The 16,064-nt window shown below is 38.3% G+C and overlaps 1 protein-coding gene across 1 annotated transcript; it reads right to left on the reverse strand.

Moving 5' to 3' along the window:
* Positions 1-1,281: 1,281 nt before the first annotated feature.
* Positions 1,282-8,511, reverse strand: LOC141905324 (uncharacterized). The gene is made up of 16 exons (XM_074794164.1): positions 8,427-8,511; positions 7,603-7,888; positions 6,663-6,727; positions 6,298-6,372; positions 6,037-6,116; positions 5,739-5,853; positions 5,514-5,605; positions 5,293-5,425; positions 4,684-4,803; positions 4,032-4,236; positions 3,602-3,666; positions 3,368-3,475; positions 2,905-3,099; positions 2,456-2,550; positions 1,992-2,133; positions 1,282-1,334 (listed from the first exon to the last, which is right to left on the reverse strand). Exons 1-16 carry the CDS (start codon positions 8,509-8,511, stop codon positions 1,282-1,284), a joined length of 1,914 nt encoding a protein of 637 aa, XP_074650265.1.
* Between the last annotated feature and the right edge of the window lie 7,553 nt (positions 8,512-16,064).

The following is a 16,064-nucleotide window of genomic DNA, read 5'->3' on the forward strand; positions in this document are numbered from 1 at the left end:
TGTTGAGTATTAGAAAAGGCCAATCAAAGGCTAGTTTTAAGTGACCAAATGGTATGTGATCCGAATAACAGCACAAATACATGATCCGTGGAGCGTGAAATACGTCTCTATACAAAGATCGGTGTTGATTTGAAATTGGTTCCGATATTTCTGATTGTCTTCGCTCGATACAAAACATATGCGCACGAAACTATTATTAAGATTATTGACGCAAATTGCGCTTTCAAGATGTGATAATATATGACAATGTATTATGTTCTATTTATCATTTTCAACCATAAAGTGTTGTAGGGATTTTCATGAGCTCATCGTCGCGACACTAAATAGATGTATATAGTAGTAGACATTTTGGTTCTCGCTCTAGACCTAGATTCGCTTGCAAATAGAATATAATAAAATTGCAAAATAATCAGCTTCACGTTCTACAAATGAATAGAAAGCTATCAGTGATTCGACAGCACATTTCTCAGAACAATCTCCTGGCTTTTCTTTCAATCATTTATTATTCATTAATAGATGATACATTTTCATTATATCTGTAAAGAAAACATTGTAATCTTCGCAAACAATAAATATTCACTGTGAGAACCAGTGGATTTTACAATGATAATCAACAATCTGGATATGATTCGTAATATATTATAACATATAGATATATACACTGGTTTTGTACGTACAAAAACAATTATATTTTAATCAATCTCATCTCGATATATTCAAGGATTCGGATCCAATGATAATCTGAATCCGCGGTGAGGAATAACACGGGCAATAACTAATATTTTTGGTATTACACATATAACAATTCACACAATTATACTCTGAAAGCAGTTTATCATTATTCATATTGAAAATACACGAATCTTCATCAACAAGTTTAACTAAACTTCATCTTAAAAGTAGAATACACATATAAGGCTGAGAGATATCACTGCACCGGTTATTGGACTGCCGCTTTGATACTTCACTTACAGCATTCGACCATATCGTCTTAACTCAATTGGTCTTTGATAATTTCATTAGTCGATACAAGAACCATTTTCAAAAACCAACCGTGTGGTTTAGTTCCCGACAGCAAAATCTGTCCAAGAAATTTTCAATTTTCAATGCAGGATTTCTCTTCACTGATCTCTCTCCAATTCGGTGAAGATTATACAAGAATTCTTGGTATAAATAATTGTATTTGAATTTAAATCATACGTAGCCTAGGAAATTTACAAGTTATTCATACCTGTGTTCGTGTATGATATCTAGGCGTAGCAAAATATTACAAATCGTTGTTTAAGTCACAATATCATCATCATCATCATCATCATCATCAACAATCGCACTAACTAAAAAACAATACAGTTGACACCGAGGAGTCACTAACGTCACATACACGCATCGTCTATATCTGCATAGTATTTTAGGGGTTTAATATATTTGTATCGCATACACATACATAATTTAATCGTATCTATGAAGATTAAGCCATGAGATTATTAAGATGATCGCTAAGTAAATGTTACAAAATGAAGTATTTCTGTGGCTGTTATTCGACCTCGACCCCGCAGGTCGTGGCTGTTCGTCGCGCGGTCGCTTGCGCGTGTACATCCGGCGAGTCACTGGTTTAAACGGAAGGACGGGAGTCTTTTTAGGAGTCACCGTGACTTCTAAACACGCCGGCTTGTGCGTAATCCGATCTGGAAAGATGAATGTCGGAATCTTTTTTTGCATTTGATTTTGAATCTTTGATATTCGTATTCAACAGAACACAACGCCGGTATTCGCTATTGTGTTTCAAAGATTCAAGCACTCAGAGCATGGATTGTCATCTTTACTCTTTCATATACGTAAATATTGTATACTGTAGTACAGTAAGATTTCCACAGTTATCCGTTGAATTTGACTCATTTCCTATCTGTTTGACTCCATAGTCCTTATGATATTACCCTGATTTTGAAAATAACTTAACCAAAAATAAGACCGATAAACCTTCGTGCACTTACCATCGTGAAGTAAATATGTAGTTTCTGCTTGTTTGAAATATCCGATCTCACCAGCCGTGTCAGTATTACACTGAGATGTAGACATGCGATACACTATTCTACCGTCCCAACTGAAGCGTTTTCCTTGTGACTTGTTTATTATCTTCAAAATATAATCAATTTTATCATTTCAGAAAAAAACAACGATTTACGATGCAGACTACTTTTGATGATTTTATTGAATAAAACGTAAAAACAGGTAGTACTGTGTAGGTTAACTGATTTTACTTGAAATCTCTAAAATTCTAGGGTATAGTGGTTTGATCAGGTAAATGAGTCCGCGGTACTACCTGATTTAATTTTAAGTCAGTTAACACTACATGTTTTTACGTTTATTGTTTTGACGCCAGGTTTACACGGCTGCTCAACGACTCATCCTAGAAATTAATAAACAATTTTGAGAATATTTCTGATATCAATCTTACCCAACAGTTGATAGTTTGATCGGCATTATTTCTGGTAAAAAGAAATATATCCTCATTCGGTATTTCAGGCGCTATTCTTCCAATACACGTGAACGCTGGAAAATGAGTGATCATTATGAAGACGTTGCAGTGCGTTATGTCTGGGGCAATCAAAATAAGTAGTAAAATATTCGTCCATCCCGTCCATAATTGAAAGAATGAATGATTTTAATTTCATTACATACACGTACATAGAATATATAGATTAGTTTAACATCTGTACGAATATTATTCATATTATATACAAATTGAGATTCTAGATGAATATAGTTTAAGTGTTTTATGTTCTAAAATGAAGGGCTCCCTACGAGTCTAAGGCTTAGACGCCACTTCGGCAGTCATTGCACATCATCTCGGTAATCTATGATCTGACACAGTCGTCTTTGAACAACTGAGAATCGAATACTTACTCTCTCGCCTTCCGAGAGATGGAGTCTGACACGTATTAACCTGCACACTAAGTCGACTTCCACGTTCACATTTCACGACGTCGTAGTCAGACATGTGTCCCGGGCAGTAACGAGGGCCGACACTACTCGAGAAACTAGCGTTAAATGGTACCAATCCGTTGATGTGACAAGCAGTGCGACGAAGGCCTTTCTTTACTACAACAAAAATGAGAGACAGTTTTTTATAGTAATAGATTCCATTTGCCTCAGATCTCGCGGGACCAAGGTTATGTATACGCGAATTCCCGGGACGGTCTGAGCAGGGGATGGGTCGTTATGCAATGAATCGGAGCAGGAAAATGTGGACGGGGCACGCGATTATACGAGGCTAAACCGAGTCTACTGTATTACATTTTGAGTGAAGCCAGTTTTTTGAGTTATCTGTCTCAGTATTGTAGAGTTCAGTTTCTCTTAAGTTACTTACGGATGAGATTTTTCATTTGTCGGCTACGAATGCCGTCGTCGAGAGGAATCGGGTCATTTTTGAAGTGACACAATCGGTTGAAACTCAAATCGGATTTCTTACTCGGCGCTACAAGTAAACAACAACATAACTAGGTTTAAAGGAACAAATCAGTTTGCTTACGACTTATTGATGGAATTAGATAATTGATACTCGAATTAGCTACCTAATATTATCAGTACATCTACTACTTACATATTCTATACTGAAGAACGTTATGATGGGCTTTATTAAATTCGATGCAGGTGTATCTGGGTCGACTGAAAAAACACGGTGGATATACATTATATTTCAATATAGCATTTGATATTGGTTTCATTCGGAGTTCAGGGATATTAAGCACGCATTTTCTCCAAAAAAAGATATTTGCGATATCGATTATGGGATGTATCATTTTGTTACTTCGGGCGAAGCGTAAGATTTTCTTCTGATGATTCAACATCAATTCTAATGGATCAAAGAACGATTTTATCAGCTAATTGCCACGCCTAATATTGATGACTCAAATTTGAAGTAATTGTTGTGTTATTCTGCTTTCCCTGTCGTACACCAGGGCAAGTCATAGGTATAAAGCCCAATTGTTACGACACAGAATTGCGCCTTGGTGCGAACTCGAAAAGCTTACCAGCCATTTTTTAACGTAGTCATCAGTTTATATCGGTGCTGAGCGAAATCTTTATTTTTGCACGAAAATTTTCCGAATTTAGAAAATTCTAGGAATTTCTCATGAATTCTAACAACCTCGGTTCGATCCTGTTCGTAAAGCATCCACGAGCCGTGATACGGCTTGGGAAATTTACATTCCGGTTTGAAAGAGCTTTCATCAATAGCTGAAAATGAGTTTTGATAAATGATAGCGAGTATTGTTAGTGAATAGAGTCACCCCACCTGACTGGTCACCATACTGACCAGATAAACTGGGGCCAGTTGCTCAATAGCTGGTTAAAGGTAACCGGCGGATAAATACCATAGTAAAAATGGACTTTCAATTATCCCTTGGTAAACAATCCACTGATTAACTTTAACCAATCTTTGAGCAACTGCAGCCCCTGGTCACTACAGTTCCAGTGGTCTAGTGGTGAGTGTGCACGGCTGACATGTAGTTCGAAAGAGCTGGTGCTATTTCGAAAGTTTGTTTACGTTTGTGCCTGAAATATGGCTTTTTCGTTAGTAATTCCCCTTCTCTTTTATTAACGTCAAACCATTGATGATACTTAAGAAATAAAATCGATGACCAAATGATATCTTTGAAAGTAGTTTATGTATTTGATACTTACGGCAATTTCCGCACGCTTCTTTACAGAACCTAGCGTACTCGTACGGAGGCTTACTCGTGCAGAAACCTTTCTTTGAAAAATCTTTACATTGTTCGCTTTCATCAGAACAAAGCGAAGACGCTAAAAATATATCATTTCATGAATATCGATTAGATATGTCATCATTATCGATTGAAACATTTGCGATGAGAAAGAAAAAATGATTCGGATTTTTTTCCTCCGCAATATGGGGTTAACTTGAAAATCGATTGGCTAGAATAATTCAACCTCAATATTAGTTGGGAATTCCAGCCGTAATCAATAAATCCTCGGGCATATTTATATGTATGCCGTATTCATCTGTTTTGTAAGGACATCTATTTCGAGAACTTCGTCATTAAACAAATACATAAAAAATGACAAATCTATTGATGTGTGAGGGATATGAAAGCCTCCTGAGGATATCAATATTGGTATTCAAATCATTTCTAATATTCTACTCCCAATTGGTTACTCGAGGAAAATAATTCTTTATCAATTTTACTCTTTAGTTATCAACTCTGAGCTAGATAGGAAAAATGGTTAAAGATGATAATGTCTCCAGGACGGTTTTTAGATCATTAAGCTTACAGGCAGATTTCATTCTCATTTTGTAGTAAGGCATTGGGTTGACCATAGCTGGACGTCCGTTCAGAGCTAAGGTTACGATTATTCCCTGATACAGATAAACGTTGAAATCACCGCTCACATCGCTGGGATATCTCTACAAAATAGCGACACAAATTGGGATAGATAAAATATAAGAATTATGAAGTAAACAGCGATAAAGGGATAAAAGATATTATACACACCATTGTAAATCGTGGGAATGAATTTTCTTCATAGATGATGACAAATGTGTAGCCGTCTTCCACCCAGTTAGCGAAACAATACAACCTTTGATCTATAAATTACAAGCATGAAACTGAATCTTGAAAAATTGTGAAGTCTAGAAATTTAGTGATATCGTCATCGAACAAATGAATCAAACAATATTCAATTTCGATAGAAATTTTCATTAGAAAAAAAGAGCTTACTGGTTAATGGACTGAATGGGTTACAGGCCGCACTTGGAAAAGAAAATTCCAGACCTTCGCCGTCCATGCATTCAACCTCGAGTCGGGATTGACGCCATTCACCGGGACAAATACCCTGCAAAATGCAGCCACTATTTTTCATTTTAGGACAAGTGTTTATTGGCCGCTACATTGAGTTAAGTTAACAAATAAATGCAATCGGTTTTCGGGTTTTTATTGCTGTAAACCAAAAATGTTTAAAAAAATGAACGCAAAATACCCAATAAATGTCAAATGTCAATTTCCTCATAGAACTTACCATTTGTGTCGCGTAGCTGAACGTATAGAATACAAAACCACCGCTTTGCGGACAGAAGTTCCAGGCGCGTTGCTTTTCAGCTGCAAAAAATGAAAGGTTTCGTTTGCGTTAAAACTGCTTAATGAACGCGGATGCGGCGGTATTTTCTACAGAACGAAATCACCGCGTAGACCAACGGCTTCTCTGTGACCGTAAAAAATAGAAATCAGTTATGTATTTGTTCAGCTCTCAATATAAGAACGACGCGTAGTTGATACTCACCGAGCCAGGGCCATTCATTCGGTATTAGTTTATCATCACGACACAGCGAATCTCGCATTTCGTTACTTTTACTCGCTGTAACAAATAGGAAAACATACAAATGATAAACAACGAGCAGTGGACTAGCAGTGGACTAGCAGTGGACAAGATGAACATGTAAAAAACATCTCGATCCAATTCCACTGTTGTTGGATAAGCTCAACTTGTCTCGAGTAGTTCGTGTTCAATGTTTAACCGATTTTCACGAAACAAGCCCTTGAATTGGACGAAAAATAGCTTTTTAAAAATTTCCCTTGTTTCAACGCTTGAATTAATCTTTAACCGACAAATTTGGCCCCGGATCCAGATGCAGTTTAATGACTTACATTCTCTAATCTGTATAGCGTTAGGGCCGCGTCTTAGAAGTTGAATACACTGAAATGTTCTCGGTCTAGAAAAAGATCGGATATAAATGAAACCTTTTTGTGATAAAATTCAAACCTTTTTTCAAGATTCTTAGCGAACCATGCGACAAAAGAAACCAGCGTCCACAGTTCTACAGCCATGACTCGAGTCCAAAAGACGTCTTCAATCTTAAGACTGGCCTTGAGTCTGTTAGATTGACTACAGTCTTGGACTGGTCTTATGAATCTAAACCAAGACTGTAGGACAAGTCCCAGGTTTATGCTTTCTTTGCATCAAATTGTTAATTGCAGCTGGAAGTAAGCAAACCAATCTCATTTCCGGTTAGATATTTGCAGATTTTGATGATATTCCTGTGTTTTGGGTGCGTGCGACTTCCCACTGCGAAAAGATCGAAGCCAATTATTTTCGTGATGGATATTTGAGCAGGAAACGAATAAAACCCAAACAACAAACACAAACGCGAATAGGATGATCCGCGGGCTTAGCTGCAATATGAAATCGGCTTATTTGAGAAAAATGTCATATTGACTTTTCAGTTTGTATCGAGTGCAGCACGCAGTACCTGCACAGTACCTGCACAGTACCTGCATAGTACCTGCACGGTACCTGTTAGCGTATTCTTACAGGTACCTAGATTATCAATGAAACCGGATACATACTGCCGGAAGTGAATTGAATTTTACGTTACTTGTGGAGTAGTTTTTTAGGGAGATTTTTCAATAAATTATGCATTCAAAAGTGAATGTATGATTCTGCGATTTGCAATATAAGGACAAAGTGAACAAGCAGAGTTTTATATGATGTGTGAACGGCCTCTAAATTCCCGCGTCGATTACTGGTGTGAAGAAACTTGGTAAATCAGCTGCGAGACCGCAGGACGAGGTGCGCGATGGATCTTACCTCCCTAGAGCCGAATGTTCCACCAGAAATCTATTTCTGCCGTGATCTTTGATACACGTTCGATTGAATGAATGGTAGATTTTCTGACAAGCGGGAATATTTTCAGTACAATGTCGCTCGTGCGTGTGGTAGATGAGCACGTTGTTTCTAACGGTAACCGATACCTGTCTTCTCCAGTATAGGACGCCATTGCCGAAATATTCCCTTTGTGTTATCCACAGCGCATGTCGACCTTTCAGTTTGGGGCTTTGCGCGAATGAGGGGAACTTGCATTGTGTTTTAACGGCTGAAAGAGAGAAAAAATGAAATGAATATGAAATGAATTCGTTTTACGACAGTCCGGGTCCTTGACTAAAGTGCTCGATGCTCGATCAATCTAGTAGCAAGTAGCTACTAAAGGGTTAAATCAAATTCCCTGTTCATTTCAGGGGTGCAGGGGAGGTGGGCTCGTAAGGGACACTCCAAATAAGTACAAATGGAAACGTTTCAATGAACAACAGGCACAATCACTCCTATTCCAAGATTCAAAAAATACGTAGTAGATGACTATAAAACTGGACGCAGTTCTTTGAAACTTAAGTCAGTTTTGGTAAAACATAAGCTATTTCAACAACTGAAGTCTTGTTTGGAAAAATTGCAAGAAGGTCCATTGAATCGTGAAATCTCGAGAGACAATCGTTTCAATAAATATGAGTGTTTTAGACTCAAAGAATTAGCTATATTCTCCGTGTATTTGATGTTGTATGTAGAGTGGAAGTCTTTGCTCATGTGTATGCGTCTATCATCTATATTTGCATGTGGAGACGAGTGTTTGTTGCATTCACAATGATTTACATAAATATTTGCGATCTCGACGACGCGGCCGTCTTTACAACCGAATGACTCGACAGCGGAGAAGAACGGCTTCATTTACCGCGTCAGTATCACCGGGATTCCCGTCCCCTCCTCTCACAGGTTTATACCGTTTGATCAGCACAGTCGGTGAAAAGATATATATTTCGTGTCGTATTAGATTATTGACTGGACTCCTGCGAGATAACTGAATTTTTCCACTCGATACAAACAGAGTCGACTCGTCAGACCCCGGGGCCGGAACGTTATATCGATAAAGAAGATCTCCGTTTCCCCGCAAGAGTCGCTTCTCAATACAGACACGTCTTCACTTCTATTTTCAACAAAAAGTCGAAGTATAACATATTGAAATTATTCGGCCTTAGGCTCAAATACAACAACTGGCTTCAAGGATCGACGGCAAAAGCTTTGTTTTAGTAATAGTTATAGAATATCAAATCGAACATCAATACGTTATGAACGGTCGGAACAGTAACATTTCTATTGAAGATTTATATCCAATATTATTGCGGATGATTTATAATCAAATAAAACAGCCATTTCAAAGAATTTTTAAAAACTGCATTTTCGATCGATCCGCAGTACGAGAGGTCTTCTAGAAATTCGGATAGTAAAATATGTTCAGCAATCCAAGAGAAAATTTCTGTACGGATATTGACTTGAAGATCCACGAAAATGCAGCAATCAGTACAACTGATCGCTGCCTTTTATGGATGTTCAAACGTGTGAATGTTGCTAAATGTGTAAGTTGAAGATATTTGGCCAGTTCGGTTGTGTATATAACTATTCTCTGATGATGTATGATCATATAGATTCTACTAGAGACTATCCGGTAGCCGTAGATTCATTGATTCCCATCAGTATCAGTCGCCGCTGCTGTGATTAGATAAAGACATTTTAACGTCGTCATTGATAAACCGCGTAATAAATTTATCAAGCACAAATTGGTGACCATATGTCCACCACCAAAATACCACCGGCGTCAGGCTTCGTATCTGCTGAAATACGGGAACAATTTCCACAGTTCTCCGAGATATAGCTATTTGAGCCTTGTAGAACTATCACGAGCGGGTCGAGGGGTAAACTTTGAAAGGAGCACAAAAAGGGCAGGTATCTCCACGCATGAGAGCCAAAACAGAGGTACAATTTCCTGGCGTGGCTCTTGAATGACCTTATAGAGAAATCTGAAAAGAAAATTGCCACGAAAGAAAAATTGCCGTTGTTGTTCAGGACCCGGGTGTTGCAATCATAGGAAAAGCTCATCGACTATTCCAATATTCCAGGCGATTAGATACCCACCATATATTGTATATAGGTCTTCATTCTTTTCACTTTGCTACAGAAAGTGTCTGATAAGTCGCATCTGATTACTGATAAGTCTCTGATGGGTATCTATTAAGTTGAATATCCGCGTCTCAAATCGTTGCTTCCGGTCTCGGCGAGTCAATGACAAGTGATTGCTGCGACAGTATCTAACTATGTCTGTCAGTTAGATTAGTCTATCAGATCTAATTAGACTATTATTCGTTTTTCATATTCGCCAATTTGCTCCGAGCTAAAAGACTTTCAAACCCCATTAACGTTTATCAAGAATTTCATTAAATTGCGCTTTACCGCCATAAATTTACCGTATATAAGTATAAAAGCCTTCTTGTATGACATGCACGATAAACGGCAATATCGCAAAGCTGTACAGTATTTTGCGAGGCAGCTCAAATAGAAAAAAGAGTATGATAATTTCCTTGTGAACATTTTATGGAATACGTTTAATCTGAAGTGATAATAACATAATTCAAATGTTTTGAGCAAACCACATAAATTAATTCCAATATCTCATTCTTAATTACTTCACTTCCTGTAACCTTCTACTGCGCATTGGTGCAAAACTTCTGATGGAAAATGAAATTCATTACTATTTATGGCTTGACATTAATGTACGATATTTTTGTCCCCCATATTTCACGATGTAAAGTAGTTCAACTCGCACGCATGGCGGCCCTTAAAGCGAAAAGGCGATGAGTATTCTATTTTCTTACAGCTTCATCCGTTCCACGTGCGGAGAAAAATAAATTCCCCAAACGATCGACGTAATAATCCTGTTTGTTATTGAAGATACGACAAGCGAAAACATGTTGAACCCTTAGGAAATCATGACCGACCTGCTGCATTTGTTTTCATTAACGATAACATATAGAATCCCAATGCGCGCTGTTCAAGACACCTGCAACTCGAGAGATCGCATCTGATCCAGAAAATCCACAATTCCCAAGATGCTATTGTTCCTATTGCGATCATCCAATTTTGTAACTTAAATCTTATTGATAACAAAATTAATATAAATGAATAGAATAAAATCATAATTTGATATCAAGAGATTTTCAGAATTTTGGATAAGAAAAAAATGGGAAATCTGAAAATTATATATCATGAAAAAATCCAGCTTCTTTTGCAGAGATTGCGCCGCTGCCGCCGCCATGCGGGATACAAGAATATAGGGATAAGAAATAGCGGCCGCCTATCAAATTAATTATTCTATCTCATCATACACAACGCACGAGCTAAATATCGAGGAGGCACTCCGTCGTCTGTCATGGTTCGTTACCTTCATTTTCCGATGAAACACACAAGACGAAAAAAGTCGAAGTTGCATCGATATAAGCGCGCAATACACGCAGACGATGTGTATATCACTGAGCAATACGGCTCTTCTATCGGAGAATTTACTGAATGAAATAACTTGAATCTGATGATATAGTGAAGTATCATTGATGAAACACTCTGTTCGTGTTGTAACGATAATATAGATATCCCGCATTTAGATTCCTATATCCTCTAAAAGTCATCTTATATACGTTTTGCAGTATTGCTGAAGATGTCCATCGAAGTCGAAACGTTGAATTAACTATTAGCTCGAGAAAGCATCTCGGACTGTATCTTTTTGTCATGCTTTTTGTGGTATATTACAATATCTTGCATTCTGCACGCACTCAGTGGCTTGTCATTCTTCCATTTTTAAGGTATACATTGAATAAATTTTCCAATAATAGAATTCGTAAAGACAATTTGATATTGTCGGGTATAGAAACTGTTATTGGTCGTATCACTGTGTTATACCTCCTTATATACCGGATATCCATTATATATGCGCGTGTTGAGTCCTTTTGACTGATTTTGAATTCAATTTTACGAAAAAAAGCTATTTCAATCAACGACTAATTGACTGCTAAATCGACCGAGCGGATGGTTAATTGTTTTTGTGAGGCAAAGTTTCCAATTCTGCGCGCGTTCTACGCATTAGCCTTTCCGGGTTGCTTATTTGCGAGCAAAATAGCCTACTATTAGACCGAAGATTCAAGGACAGTTTCAGTACGGGAAAAGGTGTTAAGGTATCCGTTCCTAATGTCGTAATTCTCTCTCGAGAATAAGGTATCATCGGGGAATTTACTTCTATATTTTTAGATTCGTCAATATTTATTAGAATTCTAGGTCACGTATTCCGTTTCGACGTCCAGACGGGAAGTGATGACAGTATTTCCGGTGTTGTGCACTGACTACAGCGGTAATGACTTTAGCCGATGGACAACTGACACCACCCCGGTCGCTCGTCTATAAAAATACATCCAATCAAATATTCCATCGTGACGATTCAGTTGGATCGAACTGATTGAGTATGTGCCGGCTCCGTTCGACCTAAACCGGCGTGCACAGTTACACTAATCAACAGTCGGTCGGTCGCTGACATTTTCCCCCCAATCTCAGTGGGTAATCTGATACCTGATGTATTTTTTCAAACCTTGGGGATAATTTCTCATCTAGAAGAATATACACGATATCAACAAAAAGCTCCTATTTGACCTTGTGGAATAGTTTCTATAAACTTCCGTGCTCACGAATCAGTTCTACGTGTGTTTAAATTTGACTATAAGAAGTTAACTAAATTCAACTCTTGAGTCACTGTGGAACTAGGTTCGTGTTGCTCGTTTTTAGTCAAGTCTTACTGGAAACGATTACATTCGAAAGGTGAATACCTCTAATAACACGATCTCTCTCAGTTAGATTACTTAGTGAATCGTATAGAGTTGTTTCTGTTTTAAGCTCGGTAGTTGATATATTGTATCGCGTCGTTGTTACGCTACTCGAAATTAATTTTCTAAAATTCTCTGCGTGTTTTTAACTGTTTAACGTAGCACATAAAATTAGCATATGAATTACCAATCGCGGGTAAACCGAAGGTTTTATCGCAGTCCATAAAATCTGTTTAGTTCATCGACCCTCGTAATGAATGTCATTACACTTATGTGGGTTGAATATGACCTCATTGCGGGTTTACGTTCGCTACAAAACGACACCTTTGACTGTCATTTAGCCGGAACGTCCGACGCATCTGCAGTCGCTAGTATTTCTACCTGCTTCACGTCGGGGTACATCTATAAACTCATATCCCGTGACGCGCATAATCAGGCTTGTTACGAGTTGCCCCTGTGGGTCAATTATGACCGACTAGCATCGCCGGTTGACGTGATCCGCAATATTTTCATTACTTGCCAATATTTACTAACCCTGCGGGGACGATTTTGTACCCGACACACACAAAGTTCGTGATATAAGATGCATATGGTTTGTGTTTATTGTATTATGGACTGACCAGTTTCATTACCGCGCCGGTTTTGAAAGTAACGCCTAGGTAGCGAGTGTGGTGAATATGACGCCTCGACTAGCGGCGAAGCCCCCGCTAGCACGTCTAAACTAGGATGGTTAACCGATTCTCGTCTCTCCCCGATCATTGATCCAGTCAGACAATATTAACCTATGTAATTATACCTCGGCGGCAAGATCTACTCGGAAATTGATATAAGATGGAATCGCATGTACATTGATCATCTTTAAAAAAGCTTTAAGCTATTCGAATTTAATGTTCCATCTTATTTGCTCCTGGCATTTTTTCAGAGTGAAGGCATAATGAGGACCCCGAGCCACCAGCTATCCCGCTAGATGAAATGATAGAAAACTCAATCAAAATTGAGTTCATTTTGTATTAGTTTCATCCAGATTTTTAGCCTCCCTAATAGCAATTTGTCAAATTATATAAACTCAGATCAGTGTTTGATATTCATAGCGCGAATTTTTATTCTTCAATAGAGTAGAATGCGAGAAATTACGGAAAGATTTTCATGGAATCCTAGAAGAAATCCGACATCATTTCCAAATGCACACTAGCGAACCTGGTAGATCCTCGCTTACCATATGCGGAATCCTTGATTGCAACAGCCAAACGTTGAGTCAGGCCTAATGAACCAAATTCCCCGATATAGGTCCCGGAAGATTGAGACCTTGTCGTGGTGTTAATTTGAAATGTTTTTGGTCCACGTAGTAACGACCTTTTTACGTAAAGTTATCACCATGAACGCAAGCGCGGTCCAATCCACCAAAATGCATACATACAACAATAACATTGTGGCGTTTAATATCAGCTCAGTGATGGATGGAACGGTTCAGAAATAATTAATCATTCGTTGTCATCAACGACTTTATGAGATAATGAAACTTCATCTTAACATCAGCTGAACTGCTGTTGCTGTTGCTGCTGTTGCTGCTCTAACTTTCACCCGCAAGAAAATAGATTATTAGCTTCACTCGCGCCTCTTATGAACATCCGCTTTCAATGACATGAAAACAACGTGAGTTCAGGGGTTTCGAACGAAGAAATCGTCAAACGCTTGAATTCATCTTTTCTGCAAAATCGGCTGATGAGAGTGATCGTGTCAGTTTGATCGCATTTCAAAGAAGGACGATCAAATAATTAGGAATAATTACGTACCTGATATCTGCAGTGATACAGCGACTATGAAGATACAAGTCCACTTCGAGTTAAAGTAACAATCTACTGCCTTCATTTTTCAACGTCGAGTCTGATAGCTTCCGTCCGTTTTTTTTTTCAAAATTATCGCGTCCAAATAACTTTCGGTGCCGAGCCTGCAATAAATGAATTTCGACATTAAGAGATTCTGAGCATGTCTTTTTTAATTCGTCAACTCCGAGAACCACTTTTTGATCTTTGACTCCTCGGTCGATTCCTCGCTGTCAAGTGGCATTGGCGTTAATAAACTAAGCGCGATTGGATAATCTATAAACGAATTAATATACTTTAAAAAATTCAAGCCAGCGTAAGAAATGGAAGAGTCAGTGCGCACTGATTAGCAACCCCCTGGACGGGACAGCGGTAAGCGAGGGATATAACCGCACTAGTGGTGCGCGGATATTATTGGTAACTAGATCTTATTAACGAGCGTGTGAACGGAAAAATGTATGAGAAATGATTTTGCTGACGAGAAAGCTTATGCTATTCATCAATAAAGCGTAGCATTAGACCACGTATAATGATCTGTACGAGAACTGGCAGCTTCAGCCAACGTACATTATTTCAAAGGTTTCTAATTAGGAAGCACCCCCCCCCTCCCCATATACCGTAATACATACTCTCTAGAGTATTCGTTTTCCATAATGATTCTGTCCATAAAAAATGCGATCATAACGAACGATTTTTAGTTTACAAAACGGCTCATTGAAATCTGATTCATTTTAATCTCTAAATCTAAAGATAGTTTAACGATATTTCATTAATCAATCTCATTATCAACACAATATTTGAATTAGCAACTTTAAATCATTTGGACCAATTTACTGTCGTAAATTTCTATGTTTAATCCAATGAAATCTAAAGACTTGTCTAGTTTTCGTTCACCGGTCTAGTAATCACCGAAATTTTTCCTAGCGAAAACTTGCTGTTCTCGTTCTCATCATAAAAGATTTAGTTCGGAAAATCTGATTTTATTCCGAGTGTTCAGGTAAGTATGCGAATGATATTAACGCAACACTTGCAAAATAGAGTGATTTTTATTCTGTGAGGCAATAGACAATCTGCTCAAGTAACGAGAGACTGTATCGCGCGCAACGAAACGTAATGTCCGTGTAACCGCATTTCTTTTCAAATGCGTCGTTCGCATGGGAAGAAAGCAATTTATGTTTTCTGGTTTGCTACGTGTATACGAGCGATTGATGGGAATATTTAATTTAGCGCAAATAATGAAGTTGGTTCCTGGGGTATTCCAGACAGCGGTATGATCACAAAGCATTCATACAAGATGACGCCGATATCGCTGTCGTAATGCGATAGATACCCACGTGAAATTGGATCCAACACGCCATCCGTCGATACATAATTCATCCTTAGATAAACATATATCTTGTCATAAACTTTCAATTGGCAACCAACTTCAGAAGTTTACGTATACTCGCGTGGAAATATGAATAAAAATTGTTTCCTGTTTCGCGAGTGCAGCTTTAGATGAAGAAATTGATAGAATGCGTGGACTCGATTAACTTACTACACAACGTAAGAATCTTGATTTTCTATATGCCTGCAGCCCCAGTAGCCATAGGGGATTCCGGCAATGAACCTGATAAGAAACTATCGTAATCAGAAAATGATAGCGGATATCGTTAGTGAATCGAGAATGATTGACAGCCAGTCACCACACCTGACTGGTCACCACTGACCAGACTAAACTCGGTCATTCACAGTGACCCGGCGATGATGGAGGTCCCATATT

The sequence above is a fragment of the Tubulanus polymorphus genome, chromosome 5 (genome assembly GCF_964204645.1).
Source record: "Tubulanus polymorphus chromosome 5, tnTubPoly1.2, whole genome shotgun sequence".
In the NCBI taxonomy this organism is placed as follows: Eukaryota; Metazoa; Nemertea; class Palaeonemertea; order Tubulaniformes; family Tubulanidae; genus Tubulanus; species Tubulanus polymorphus.